At 32.6% G+C, this 15,039-nt stretch overlaps 1 protein-coding gene across 1 annotated transcript; it reads right to left on the reverse strand.

Moving 5' to 3' along the window:
* Positions 1 to 4,226: 4,226 nt before the first annotated feature.
* On the reverse strand, positions 4,227 to 7,326 carry LOC132751859 (cytochrome P450 2D20-like). The gene has a single exon (XM_060742068.1). It carries the CDS (start codon positions 6,894 to 6,896, stop codon positions 5,382 to 5,384), a length of 1,515 nt encoding a protein of 504 aa, XP_060598051.1. The 5' UTR covers positions 6,897 to 7,326; the 3' UTR covers positions 4,227 to 5,381.
* Between the last annotated feature and the right edge of the window lie 7,713 nt (positions 7,327 to 15,039).

Consider the following 15,039-nt stretch of genomic DNA (forward strand, 5'->3'; position numbering starts at 1 on the left):
TACGCATTATAAATATATCTCAAAACAGAATTCCCACGACGCAAAAGAACAATAAAGCAAACACGCAAAAAAAAAACAACAAAAAAACGGTAGTCACTAAGCCGAATATTTCTCAAAATATACTACTAATACTGTAGCATTTCAGCCGATCTTTATACAGTTTGATACACTTGAAACAATTGTACATGAAGTAATACCATGGTGATTCTTTGCTGAAAAATGCTTTGCTTGCTAAATGAAAAGGAATTGAAACAAATTGAAGCATGAAACATGAAGGAGGCAATTTGTTTAAGTATTGATATCATTCTTTTTGTTTTCTTTTACAAGTTTTCAAGTTCTACACTACTTTCATTACATTGCACTGTTTCTTTAATGTATCTAATATAGCAATGGTAATATCAACATAAAAGGGTACAATTTTGTTAGAAACCAATTTGAATCGTTTTTGATGATAATGAATAAATAATGTCATAATGTCAAAGTTTGATATCTAGAAAATATTTTCTGTTTTTTTTTTCCGCTTAAGATTAAGTTATCGGTTTCAATAGCATAGTTTGCGTGTTTGCTAGGTGTGGAATAAATATTACAGTGACATTATGCTCATATTTTCATAGTTAAGTTGAGCTGAATTGACATTTTATTTCAAAAGATTGACTATTAAACTAGTGTTTGACCAACAGTTTATTTTGGAAAATGTTTATGATAAAATTTAAAATCTGCCTAAAATATAAAAAGACTGCCCCACTCTTTTTATAACTGAACGTTTCAGGTAAGTTCTAATTAATATTTACAGAAATTCCGTTTCGATCCGATGGTTATTCATTGTTTATATGAATTAATTAATTAAATTAAAAGGAATTGTGGCTATATAAAAACTTATTTTGACTTTCACCTGTTCACTCACTGTATACCCTTGAATGAGCATAATGTCACGTTAAGCAATTGTGTTGCATAATATTCTTTCACAGCATTGCACGCACACACAAAACACAACAGGAAAAAATATTATAAAGTAAGTAATAAATTGGTCATCGTTTAGTACTGGAATACACTTTAATTAAAACGGTACTTAAAAACTTAAAGTATATAAAGTTTTTAAACATCATAGTAACTGCCTTTTTAACTATTATATATAAAAAACACAGTCTCTTTATTTGTTTTGTCCAGTATTTACAACAACTTTAATAAATATTTAGCCATACCTTGGTGTTCGGTGTACTTAACCGGCTGTCCTGGATTACTAACCCCAGTATTCATCGATTTCTTTGTTAAGTGACCGATTCTTTTTTCTCATATGATTTGTAAGAGAAAATTAATGACGATAAGTGTCAATATTTGACAACAAATACTATGGGGAAAAATGGTTTCTCGTCCGAAAATTACAAACAAAATGCTGAAAATGTAGTTTTTATTTTATATATCGTGCTCTCAATATACACGAGAGATCGAAATACGTTTTATCAGGAAATCAGTTTTTAACTGGTGGTATATATTTTGCTATATCTTCGTTTTTTTGCTCGTCTAGGTTAACGTTGAAGAAAAGGTCGCGCTAATAGGATCGCTGCGTCGTCCTCGTCGTCGTATAAATTTTTTTGATGTATCCCATTTCTCAAACAATTTAAAAGATACGAGCATTTCATACATTAATTTAAAGATTGTTTTGACATAAACCATTCATAGAAATGCGAAATGTAGCCTAGGTCATATAATATAGTACAAAGTTAACTTTTAATGTGTGTTTTTTTTGTCACAGTAAGTGTATTAAGTACAGGGTTTCTTTCTGATTATAATCTCTACATGATTGCTTAATTGTGGGTAACGTTGTTTGTTATTTTGAACATATTTCTTTATTATTAAACGTTTTTCCAGAGAGAAAATTAGCTACTGAAATGTCATGTGTTTCACATGAAAAAAATGAATAATGCGCTATAAAGTTACTAATACAACAAATGTTCCTAAAAGTTATCACCACAATATATCACTAACCTTTGGAAGGAATCAAACATATACCGGCACATAATACATAGTACATAATTGTCAATTACATCTAACGGTAATGTACGTAAAATTAATAATTTGGCATAAATTATTAAGAGGAATATTCATGTGTCTTAAACATTACTTTGCTTGAAAACGAATAAGGGATTAACAACTGTTGCAATAGTATTATTATAACAAACTTCAGAAATCCGAAATTTACAAATATATTCTAGATATATCAAGACACAAATGCCGAAATATATATATCTAAATGTCACACAAGAGTTGACAATGAATGTGTGTATATGTTTTATATAATAGTCTTGGCACCGTTTTACACAGATTCAAGCGAAGTCCTTGCCATTCCATATGCGTTTCAAAAGCACACTACAGTTGCTAACTTGTGAAAAGATAAATAATTATTGAATACCCAAATAGAAAAGAGTCAGCTTTCTTTTAGGGCTATCTTATTCAATGAGGAATAAAGACGTCATACGCGTACACATGGTAAACGAAAAAAAATCTTTTTTATCGGTCGTAGAGCATATGGTCCGGTAAACGAGCCGCCTCTTTGCCATCCTTTTCAGGTATTTGCGGGACCGATAATTTTTTTTTATATTAGATACACTAAGCATCGATAATTTATTTGCATTTACAGAGAACTCGGACATTAGGAAGAGACCATTCTACCAGGGTCACCATGGCAACCTATCTTTATTTAAACTTAGTGTTTATGTCAACATTTAATTAGACTCCTTCCATGCAGCTTTTTAGAAAACATAATGTCTGACTGTTTTTTGGTATGAATACTTTTGGTCGTTCCCTTGCATGGTTCGTTAACTTCAGTTTGCTGAACTAGTGATCTTGTATGATAGAAAATATATTGTGAACATTAAGCGTAAGGTAATAGCGATAGTTTGTATATAAATGACCTTTTAAACGATCCAAAAAGCTTCCGAATATGTCATGTTGTTTATAGTTTGTATTGGTAAATTACTTTGAGCATAAATGTAAAACAAGTTGTAGCATTTAAAGTTATTTATTTACCATTAAAACAACGTCAAACATAAATATATAAATGTCCCCTTTGTTCTTTTAGTGATATCATAACATTTTATTTATACTATTTAGTGTAGTTTTCAAATACATAACAAGATGAAATGATAACATCAAACCAAAAAATCTAAAAAATGTGCATAGAAAAAAACTCTTAAAAAACAAGATGCAGCATTTAAAGTTATTTATTTACCATTAAAACAACGTCAAACATAAATATATAAGTGTCCCCTTTGTTCTTTAAGTGATATCATAACATTTTATTTATACTGTTTAAGGTAGATTTCAAAGACATAACAAAATGAAATCATAACATCAAACCACTTTGTTTATGTAAAAAAATCTAAACAATGTGCATAGAAAAATAAATAAACTCTTAACGATGAAAATGAATGTAAAAATAAGGGAAAATTATAAAATAGAAAATGGAAAACGTTTTTTTTTATTATTATTATTCTTGGTTTATGTCACGCATTTTTTTCTCGAAAATTAAGAAAAATAGAATAATTCATTTGATAAATTGATATGTCAACCGTTTAGCCTGTAACTATGCAACATTATTACGCAGAAGGATTAAGGTTGAAGATAAATCTTAAAAAACCAAGAACACATCTTTGCTTTTTACTTAACACACAGGGTTTGATAGTCGAACACTTTTTTGCGACATTTATATTAAAATTGTTTTCGTTGGTAGGAAAAGCAAAACAACAATATAAACATAATAATCGACATTGACTTATAATATAACACTCATCATGGTAAAGTTCAAGATTTGTCGGTGAGGAACAAAGTTTTATTGAAACTTGTGTATTAGTTCTTACTCTTAAGAAAGTAAAAGTAATGGCAACGCAACAATAGAAAGTTATAGACTTCCATATTACAGCTACTTACTAACACGGTTGATATAATTTTTTACAAAAACATGCCAATATTTTGACATTGTTTGGAAATAATGTGTTGGTGAGATTTATATGAGCCGCGTCATGACAAAACCAACATAAGAGGTTTGCGACCAGCATGGATCCAGACCAGCCTGCGCATCCGCGCAGTCTGATCAGGATCCATGCTGTTCGCTTACAGACCCTATAACAAGTAAAGAAACTGATAGCGAACAGCATGGATCCTGATCAAACTGCGCGGGAGTGCAGGCTGGTCTGGATCCATGCTGGTCGCAAACCCATTATGTTGGTTTTGTCGTGACGCGGCTCATATCTTCTCTACACTGGTACATGACTGCAACTATGGTGGGCTAGCTATTTGAAACGTATATTCACTTTTGTCATTTTTATTAAATATAGATTTCTGTTTAATAGTACAATATCAGCTAAAGTTTTATACATATCATTTATCGTTATGATATACATCGTGATAAAATAGTAGAAACTTAATATCCGTGAAACTGTCGGTATATATTTGCATTATCAATGTCATGTAAAAGTGTCGAATGAAGTTATACTTTTATTGTAAATAAGTCAGGCTATATATAATACCGAGACCGTAAATATTTAAGTAGCTCAACAGCTCTCCTGTATACAATGTTGTTCGTCTATAGCTTACGTTTGTTGTTGTTGTTGTTTTGTTGTGTTTTTTTTTCTTAAATAAAGAATACATGTATATATTAAACTGTTTAAAATAAGATTATCAAAGATTTGTCTGGAGGGTGAAAACAATTGATGAAATTTTACAAATTTTTCTCTGCCGAGAAGAATATAAAAGTTATTATTCTTTCATCGAATTAAAATTATTAAGTATCTAAATTGTATTTACTTTGTCATTAACATTTAAAACAGCATGCATCCTGATTAACCATACTATTTCAAGAAAATCTAACTTGAGAAAAATGTACTAAGATTTTAAGAAAAGTGAAAATATTCAAGATTCAGGTAATAATATACATGTGATGTGCATTTGATATATTTATCACCATGTCTTAGGCAGTAAGTGCATTGTTTTGCCTATACGGACCTATTTTTGGTAATATGTTCGTGGATTTTTAGTGTTGTTTGCAATGCGTAAATAATTTCTTTGATAATAATAATACAATTTAAAAGATGTCATGAAAAATACGCATGAATCTGGAAGCATGCTGCTTTAAAGCTTGGTCCCGTTTCAAAAACAGACATTTCTAAAATTGTTATTAATTGTAAATAGCAATTGTTATCGTTTCAAAGCTTTTATGGTTAGGAATGCATCCTAATAAAATAAGTCCTTTCAATTTATAACACATGTTCTATTATAATCGTTTATGTTTTCAACAGTACTGTAGCTATACTTTTTAGGATTGCTATGAAGCTGGAATAATATGTAGAAATAACATTGTCCTAACTTGTCCAAGATGATGATATCTAATCCTCTCTTCTTCTAATCAGTTTGCAAGAGAACGGTACAGGGTCTAGAAAAAGCCCAGGAACAAACCCCCGAGGATCAGCACTGGGAATTGCACAAGACACAGGAGGTAGAAGATCGAATTTCTGAAGAATGTTTGTCAAATATAGGAATATTCTGTTAAGTGCAATATCTTTTCCCGGACAAATTCGTCTCCCAACCGAGAATGTTGCAATTCGCCTCATCTTGGCATGACTGGCTGGTAACAACGTTCCGTCGCTTCCGAGAAACCGTGCAGGGTTGAATTCCCACGGATTCTCCCAGAAATGTGGATCATGATGAATAAACCAAATATTTGATAGTAAAATATCATCTTTTCTGAAGCGATATTGATCTACTTGTATGTCCTTTGTGACTAAATGGGGCAGTCCAAGACTTCCGTTTGAGATATATCTAAACACCTCGTAAATAAAGGCTCTGCAGAATGGCATTTTGGATTGGTCATCTTCTTCCGGAACGCGGTCTCTGCCGATAACTTCGTCAATTTCCTCTTGAATGGTAGAGATATGCTCAGGATGATTCAGAAGAAGCAAAAAGCAAGCACACGTTGCTGAGCTGCTTGACTTCATAGCTGCAGCGATAAAATCAAGGATGATTCCCATTATGTTTTCATCCTTGATCAATGTGTGTCCTTTTTCACCATTGACAGCCCTTTGCCGCTCTAGTAACTCATAGACGAGTCCATGTGTAGTGTTTGCATCTTCATTTGTTTTACATTTTTGAAAATATTCTTCAATTATCTCATTCCTTGAAGTCATCATACCTTTGAATACTGATCCAACTTTACCAGGAATATATCTTGCTATAGGAAAAGTTATAAGAAATAAATTAATCGATGTTTCCAGTAAATAAAATGCATCGTCGTTGAATTTCCATAAACGTTCACATAAATGTTTATCAACACCTTCTCCTGACAGTAAAATGGAAATAAAATTCGCGAAAGAATGACGTAGAATTGGCTTTAACTCAATTTCTTCTCCACATAATTCGTCAATACTCGCGTCTAGCCTTTCCATTTCGGCGTTAAAGGTTTCACGAAAACTACCAGATTGACATTGATGTTTCAGCGACTTTTGTATAATAGCCTTCAAAGTTACAAACTTTTCATTGTTTTCTCTACAAAGAACCACGTCTGAGGTATCAAATACTGCGAACTTCCCAACAAAAGTTTCAGGTCGATCATTAACGAAATCTTTGTTTTCTTTATCCGCAAATACTTTTCGAACGAAATCAAAATCATTCAAAACAACAATAGTGTTTCCACACATTCTGATTTTGAAAATTGTACCGTACTTCAAAGCCCACTTGTAAAAACTATGATGCAACCTCTCTAGATTAACCGAAAATAACGGCCCAAGAAAAGGTACACCTTGTGGACCTGGAATATTTGAAAAGTCATTCTTCATCCACTGTAAAAACTTCCAGGATAACAGTAGAATAATCGTTGCAACGATATACAATGTAAAACTTTCCATAGCTAGGGAAATATGAAATGAAATTTGATATCCTTTCACTGATTTGATTTATCACGGATGGTTTCTTTTAAAACCGAAACAGAAGGTCATTCTCTTCACTTTCAGCATTCATTTTAATGTTTCCTTCTTTAAACCATATAGAAGACGAAAGAAGAACTGCGTTAACTGTGACCTATTATTTTAGATTCATACGCCTACATCAATACACGTATGACATACAATAATTTATCTTTACTCACTCGGATGTTTCATCTTAATTAAACAATGCTGACCATCTTCACAAATCGAAACCCTTCCGACATTTCTAAGCATCTACAATTAACCAGGAAGCACAGAATTTCCGTTTAATAATTTTTCACTGTATCAAATATTGTTTAAATCCGAAAATAAAAATTCATCTTTTCACAATTCTGACGAAGATTTAAACCTGTATGTAACTTTTACCTACTTTTTTAAGAGGAAGGTACTTTATACATAGTTTATCTTAACAACATGTACAATCGTAAACAGGCGTAAGAATTTAGTATGTCAACGGGGTTGTTTAAGATTAATTAGGTACGATACTTAGGGATACTTAGGCAAATAAATGACAACAATATCAAAATTATCTTATGTACTCAAATCATTGTTAAAGTCCCAGCATGAATGTCTATATGAATTCTATATATTTTGGGTTTGAAGCGTAGATATATGTATATATTTTTCACGAAATTTAGACGCCGACAGAATAACAGAGTATTTCTAAAACTAGTCATGTGGCTTGAACAAACCCTGGAAGATACAATAAGAGATATTGTGGGTATTGTATGATTGAAACAAACCCTAATCATTCATTTGACATGTTCTTTAGCGTTTCCAAAGTTTATTATGACAACTATTGCGAAATATTAACGCTCTAACCTGACCCACGAGGGTCAAATTAAAAACCACCATTTATTATTTTTAGGGTGAACAATTTTGTTTGAGGACATAATGAATAATGAATGAAATATCAAATCAAAGAAATGAAAATTTTGCCTGTGTCTCCCTTTAAACAAGTGGTCATATCTTTTTGTTTAACAAAACTATTCTATTTTATTTTTTAACAATTGATTTGAATATTTTAAAAACAGAATTAATTTTCCATACTCTTTTCGTTGGTGTTTATTTCAAATCTTAAAACAAGTCATTTACAGTTCGTTTCGTTTTGTTAAGGATTTGAATTGCTCGAAAGTTTGACCTAACCTTTCGTGAGATATATCATAAAACATTTCGGTCAAACATTGTTTATTATTTCTAATCTTGTATCAGTGTTAAATTTCTAAAATCTGCTCATTTTATAAATCTATGATAATGGTATACCTATCTATACAAAACGCTGAAAGCGTGTAAATAAAGATCTATATGTTCATAACTTAAAAGTTTAGGCGAAAAATATTTGTGTAAAATTTTATGATACCCTTGCATTGTTGTTTACTTAATATCCTGTTCTAAATGGTTTTAACGTTTATGACTGCTTAAATAAAATTCACACACGTTCTAAAGAACAGAATTGATTTGTTGGATGAATAAAACTAGCCAGTCATATAAATGACGGCGATTTATAAATGTACATACGTTCTAAACAACGTGCCTTACATAATGAGATATAAATAACATGAAAAATGTTTTATCTTGTAAATACAATTAGTAATATGTAGATACAAACATGTATAGTAGATAGATGAGGGAGATAATTTTGTCGAGCAAATACTCTATGGTAATATGTGATAAGCAGTTATCTCTCTTGTTAATATAAACGGTCTCTTTCGATTTATTTAATGAATTGCCTAACGCAAGCTGAATAAACTTTGTGTAGACAATTATAGTTTGTTTTTACATGCATTTAACATAATTATTTCACTCCAAAAACCTTCAAACATGGAATGGGGATGACTATATCAATAAATGCCAAAAGATATTACGAACTTGCACCTGCAAATATATATAAGTATCTTAAATTTGATATGATCAGTGATAGCTCTTTGATCAAGGAAATATTTTTTTTAATAAATACCTTAAATATGCATGTGCAGACAATATTGTACGTGAAATGTTGTAATGTTTAACATAATCTGACGAGAAATTGACTTTAATAACATTTCATAGATACTCACACGCCTCTTGGCGGTTCCAGAATGATTTATAATAATATATCTAAATCTAGTTTGCCGTACCAAAACCGGATAAAATCACAAGTCATTTCCGTAATGAAACTTAACTCCGGTCCTTTCCGTCAATCTTCGAATAAGGTCTATCGTTTTTATATACATATAAAAATGAGAAATGATTAGTTTTATTAGTTTTATTAACTATTTTTCACTTGTTTATTTTAAAGTAAATAAAAGACAGCAGAACAAGACTGTACATGAGATAAGTGATAAGAAATGATAAAATCTTCATTTCTTTTCACCAGTTGACATAAATTCACCAGTTTTGTATTAGTTTGTGCATAAACTTAATATGTTATGTTTTCGTGGTATTTGTGCATCAGAAATTATCCGTACTCTTAATTGACAAGTATATTATAATAAAAGACGTTATCTAAGATATCAATAATGTAGAAGCGGGGAATTTATTGTAAAATTAAATCAAAAAGCTTAGAATTTCATAACGTCTGGCTTTATTAAGTTAAAACCATTTCCAATTATAAATTATATATCTAGTATAATAACTTTTGGTATTAAAATTTATTGTGTTGTAAATATAAAGTATTATCTACGAACACGATTGACAGGCAGCCCTGGCTCTTTTTACTGGTGGAAAATCGTCCCTTAATTTTTTTCCCAATTAAAATTTTTTAAAAAAAATAAAGGAAAACCATGATCAGCAGGAGGTAGTTTAATAAATAAAACAATGTTTTGGCGGACGCAATTTTGTTTTTAGTATTTATCTCAGTGTAGCAATACCACGTGACCTGAACGTCATTTTCGGCATCATTTCCAAGGCAAATATTGCTCGGTTCGAAAAGGAAAATAACCGTAAGTATTTTATTTCTGCCCCGATTTCTTTTGGATATGCACCATTCTTCGGAGAAAAATATAAGCTTGCCACAGAATAGTGTTTTTCCTTGAGTATACCGATCGGACAAAGATAACCAAATAACCGGCCATATCTGACGGGAAGTGTTTAACCACTGATGACTAGCTATCAAACACCGATTAATCAGCGTTATGCCCGAATTAGCTCCGACTTACAAACGATAAAACCAAAAGTATTTCAGCATTTAATCATCGACCCATTCCCGTTTGAGTTTGCTTTCTGTCACCGATGGCGGTTTACACAGAAAACCAGAAATAAAATCACGCATGACAACCGATCATAACAGCGAGTAAAATTAAAATTAAATGACCGATTGGGGACCGACCGTACGTGTAACTGGGCCCTTAGGGTTAGGGTTAATGCATTTAATCTGATCAACTTGTACGTGATTATCACAAATTCAATCACAAATTAATGGAGGTTTGTCACGCTGCTATTATACTAATGAAATATGTCTGCATATTCATTTATCTAAAATTAAGGGTCAAACGTTGAAATTGTTGCTGCTTTTCTGCCTACTTTGATTAATAACTTTGCTCAAAAACATTGTTTATTTACCTTAAATTTGAATGTACATTTGCCAGTAGTATCAATTATTCAAACGCAAAATCTAGAAGACGAAATCTTTGCGGTATGATTCTTAGATTCACATTGCCAAAAATAGCTGTTATTTCTGACATAGAAAAGGCTTTTCTCCAAGTTGCTTTAAAGCCATCGGAAAAAGAAGGAACAAGGTTTTTGTGGTTCAAAAACTATAAAAATCCTATTGTTGATGAAAATCATGTTCAAGAGTGCAGATTCAGTAGGGTTCCATTTGGTGTAATATCAATTCCATTTTTACTTGGAGCAACCATTGAGAGTCATCTAGATAAATATAAAACTCCGTTATCAGAACAGCTTTAATAAAATATTTATATATCAGATCAGGTGCAGACACAGTTCAAGACGGCATTGCTTTATACAATGTAGCAAAGATGATATTCAGTGATGCAAAAATGAATTTGAGAGAATTGATTACTAATAGTGACGAAGTCAATTGTTCAATACCTGAGATAGATCAAGCAAAAGATAAAAGGTCAAAGTTTTGGGATATGTATGGAATTCAAATAATGATACTATAGCTGGATCGAAGACTCTTCGTGAAGAGCTATCACTATCAAAAAGAGATGTGTTGAAACAAGTAGCTTCGGTATTTGACCCATTAGGATTATTTGCTCCTATTACAACGAGAGGAAAGGTTTTACTCCAAAAGGTGTGGAGCAAAGACCTAGACTGGGATGATTTACTTGACAAAGAAGATTTGTCTGAGTGGCTTGAAATTAAAAGTGATCTTTTGGAGACAAAAAATGTGAAAATAAACAGACATGTTGGAAATTCAAATGGAAAAGTTGGAGCTAAATACATGCTTATCTGCTTTTGTGATGCCTCTATCAAAACATATGCTATAATAATCTATCTCCGACAGGAGTCAAACAAATCAACTAAAGTCGACCTTGTATTCAGTAAAAATAGACTAACTCCGTTGAAAAGAATGTCAATACCTAGACTTGAACTCTTAGCAGTTCTAATTGGAGTCAGCTGTGTAATATTTGTATTAGCCCAATTGAAATTATTGCTTAATTCAATGGTGATAATGACAGATTCGCATTGTGTATTGCAATGGATTAAATCTGAAAAGAAGCTTCCAACATTCATTAAAAACAGAGTGAATGAAATAAGAGAGCATGACGACAAAGAATTCCAGTACGTCAACACGACGCATGACCCCGCAGATATTGCCAGTCGAGGATGGACACTATCGAAACTTGAAGAGAGTATGTGGTGGAACGGTCCAAAATGGTTACAGAATCCGATCGAAAGTTGGACCTATATGTATTATCAGTCTATGGGTGATTTAACATATCTTGACTGCCAAAATTTAGACAAAAATGAGCTAACAAATGATACCACTGAAGTGAATTAATGTGAAAATGTTGAAATATGTGCATCAGAATTAAAACAAGAAATTGTTTTAACCAAACACAAGATAATTTTCAATTCTCCGTTCAATATTGACGAAGACAACCAAATTAATTCGAGTAACAGCGTGGTGCAAACGTTTTATAAGGAATATTCGTCGACAAAATTGCAAAACCTGATATCTTCTTGCAGTGAATTAGAAGAAGCAGAGGATTTGTGGGTAAAATTTCTTCAATTGAAACACTATTCTGAAGAGTTGGAGTTAATCAAAGTTAAAAAGACAAATAATCTAATTAAACAGCTCGACCTATTCATCGATAGTAATGGTGTATTAAGATGCGATGGTCGCTTGCAACATTCTAGTTTTAATGAAGCAGCAAGATTTCAAATTTTGCTGACTTCTGAAAAAAGAGTGACGTGTCTTATAATTGAAAAAAAAAACATACTTAAGAATATTGCACAGTGGAGTTTCGCAAACACTTAGTGAAGTTAGGCAAAGATATTGGATACAACATGGCAGAGCTTCAGTTGGAAAAGTATTAAAGCAATGCAGAATATGTCGCAGATTTGAAGGAGGCCAATATAAGCTTCCACCAATGGCTCCGTTGCCGAAGTCACGCGTATCATAGGCTACGCCATTTACTAGAGTGGGTCTTGATTATCTCGGACCATTATAAAAAAAGAAGATAAAGAGAAAGAAAAAGTAAAGGTGTGTCTAATTCGTGCTGTACACCTTGAAGTTGTACGAGATATGACAGCCAATAGTTTTTTGATGTGCTTAAGAAGATTCATAGCTACAAGAGGAATGCCAGTGGAACTTATAAGTAATAACGCAAAACAATTCAAACTTTTGAGTGATATTATCAAGCAAGTATGGAAAACAGCAGTTAAAAACGAAGATGTTCAAAAATGAAAATCAAATATCGGCATCAAATGGACATTCATGGTAGAGTTGGCCTCTTGGATGGGCGGCTTTTATAAATGCATTGTCGTGCTTAAAGAAAAACAATTGGCAGAAAACTACTGTCGCTAGAACAAATGATGACAATACTAAAAGAATGTGAAGCTGTTGAGAATTTTCGACAAGTTAAAATGATAGGGGCGCGGAGCGAAAACACGCGTATAAGCGGGCGCTAATTAGCGTGTTTTCGCTCCGCGCCCGCGCCGTTTTATTTCTTAAATCTCGTCCCGCGCCCCCGCGGGGCGAAGTTTTATTTATTATGCTTCGCCCCGCGCCCCCGCTAATTAACGTGTTTTCGTCCCGAGGCCCCGCCGTTTTAACTTGTTAATTCTCGACTTTTTGCTTGGCGGGGTCGCGGGGCGAAAACACGAATGGCACGAATCAGCCCCATAGTTAAACCAAAAAAAGTAAAAAAAAGGCATGATTTGTGATGTTTTATTTTTACCAACTTCGTCACGAGATATTTATTATTATGCAAGTAAAGTTGCTTATCTATTGGTTGCCTAAACGGAATTTTATTAAAAGCTACTACCTGCGAGATTACGTTAATATGCTCTACAATTATTTCATTTCATCACACTATATTTCACCAGCCAGAGGCTTTGTTTATTTAAAATATGCAAGAACTCCATTTATCGGAGTAAAACTGTTTTCCCTTCCAGAAAAAATATTTTAAATTTTATAAACCAAACGCTTTAAGACAGGGTTTCAAAATCAATTTGCTTTTAAATAAAATTATGTGCCGTTTTAAAGGGCTTTAAGAAACCCACACGTTTTTCCCCGATCACATTTCAAAACGCAAAAAAGCACTAAAAAAAACGTGGGAAAGGTTTAAAAATTTTTCCCTTTAAAAGGATTCAGCAATATGGAAAGGGAAAAATTGAACAAATGTATTTTTGGCTTTTCCAAACATTCTTGTTGAAATTTTAAAGGAAAGTCCTGGGGGGCCAACCACCCCCAAAATCTTTGTTGACAAAAATATTTTTTTCATGTTTATAACTTTAAACGTTGGGCCCGGAAAAAAATCATTGGGAAACAATTTGGTTTACAACCCGTCTATCACTCAGAAAAATACAGGATTTAGATGAGAAACGTCAGTCTATAAAATGTACAATCTTTTTGGACTTGTATTGGAAAGACGAATTTTTAACCTGGAATTCGTCAGAATATGGTGGAATAACATCTCTTGTGTTTCCTTACAGTAAAAAAACATCTGGGTTCCGGACATCATGCGGTATATACAATGCATTGGATAACTCTGAAGATTACGGAATGGAAGGTTTCTACCAATACAACTTTATCAGAACGGCCAGGTGTATGCTTGGACACAAGTTCGTCTAAATACTGAATGTGAAATTAAATCTAAAAAATATCCATTCGACGAACAGACTTGTACCATTATTCTGACGAAATTTATGAATACGGATGAAAAAGTCATGTTGAAGTCACAAAATAAATGAAGTCATGTTGCTGTTTTTACGAAACATTACCGCTTGAATGGAGGTAATAGATAACTTACGTTACAACAAACCGAACCATTTTAACGGGACTTTTAGCCCCGTTTAACGTACACGTTTAATTTAAATTTAACAAATTCAAAATTAAAAAAAAGGGGAAAGGGCCGTCTATCCCTTAAAAAGGGTTTTTCATACCATTTTTAATTTTTAAAAATCGCTTAACTTTGATATCGTTCTTTATACTTTGTAAAAAGGGGGAGAAACCGGGCTTTCCTTTTTCCATTTTTTTAACGATGGGGTTTATTTTCTGACGATGATATCACGGGAAATCCCGGGGAAAATTTTTACGACGGCTTTTTAAATTTTCCCAGTTCATACGCCCTGTTTTATTTTGATTAAAGCAGACTATCTGTGCTCGGGGGTTTTCCCGTTACGTTTTCTTTTCAGAGCCAAAACCCAAAACAGTTTCCAAAATTCTGGCGTTTCTTGGTGAAATTTCTTGTTCCTGTATCAGACGATAAGGACGAAAACTGAGGAATGTAGAAAATGATGAAATTAAAATGCAAAGGAAGCGTAGTCTTTTCCCTTAATTTCAGACATGGATATAGAAATGAAGAAAATGAGATGTCGTGCCAGTCCAGACGTAACGTGGAAACAAGTATCCCTTGCATTTGACAGACTTGCCTTCTTTGTTCATTTATTTTTG

The sequence above is a fragment of the Ruditapes philippinarum genome, unplaced genomic scaffold (genome assembly GCF_026571515.1).
Source record: "Ruditapes philippinarum isolate M1 unplaced genomic scaffold, ASM2657151v2 ctg7917_1_1_1_1, whole genome shotgun sequence".
Classification (NCBI taxonomy): domain Eukaryota; kingdom Metazoa; phylum Mollusca; class Bivalvia; order Venerida; family Veneridae; genus Ruditapes; species Ruditapes philippinarum.

Bases quoted from the DNA above. Each gene is read 5' to 3' on its own strand.
- LOC132751859 (XM_060742068.1), bottom strand. From the start codon at position 6,896: ATGGAAAGTTTTACATTGTATATCGTTGCAACGATTATTCTACTGTTA.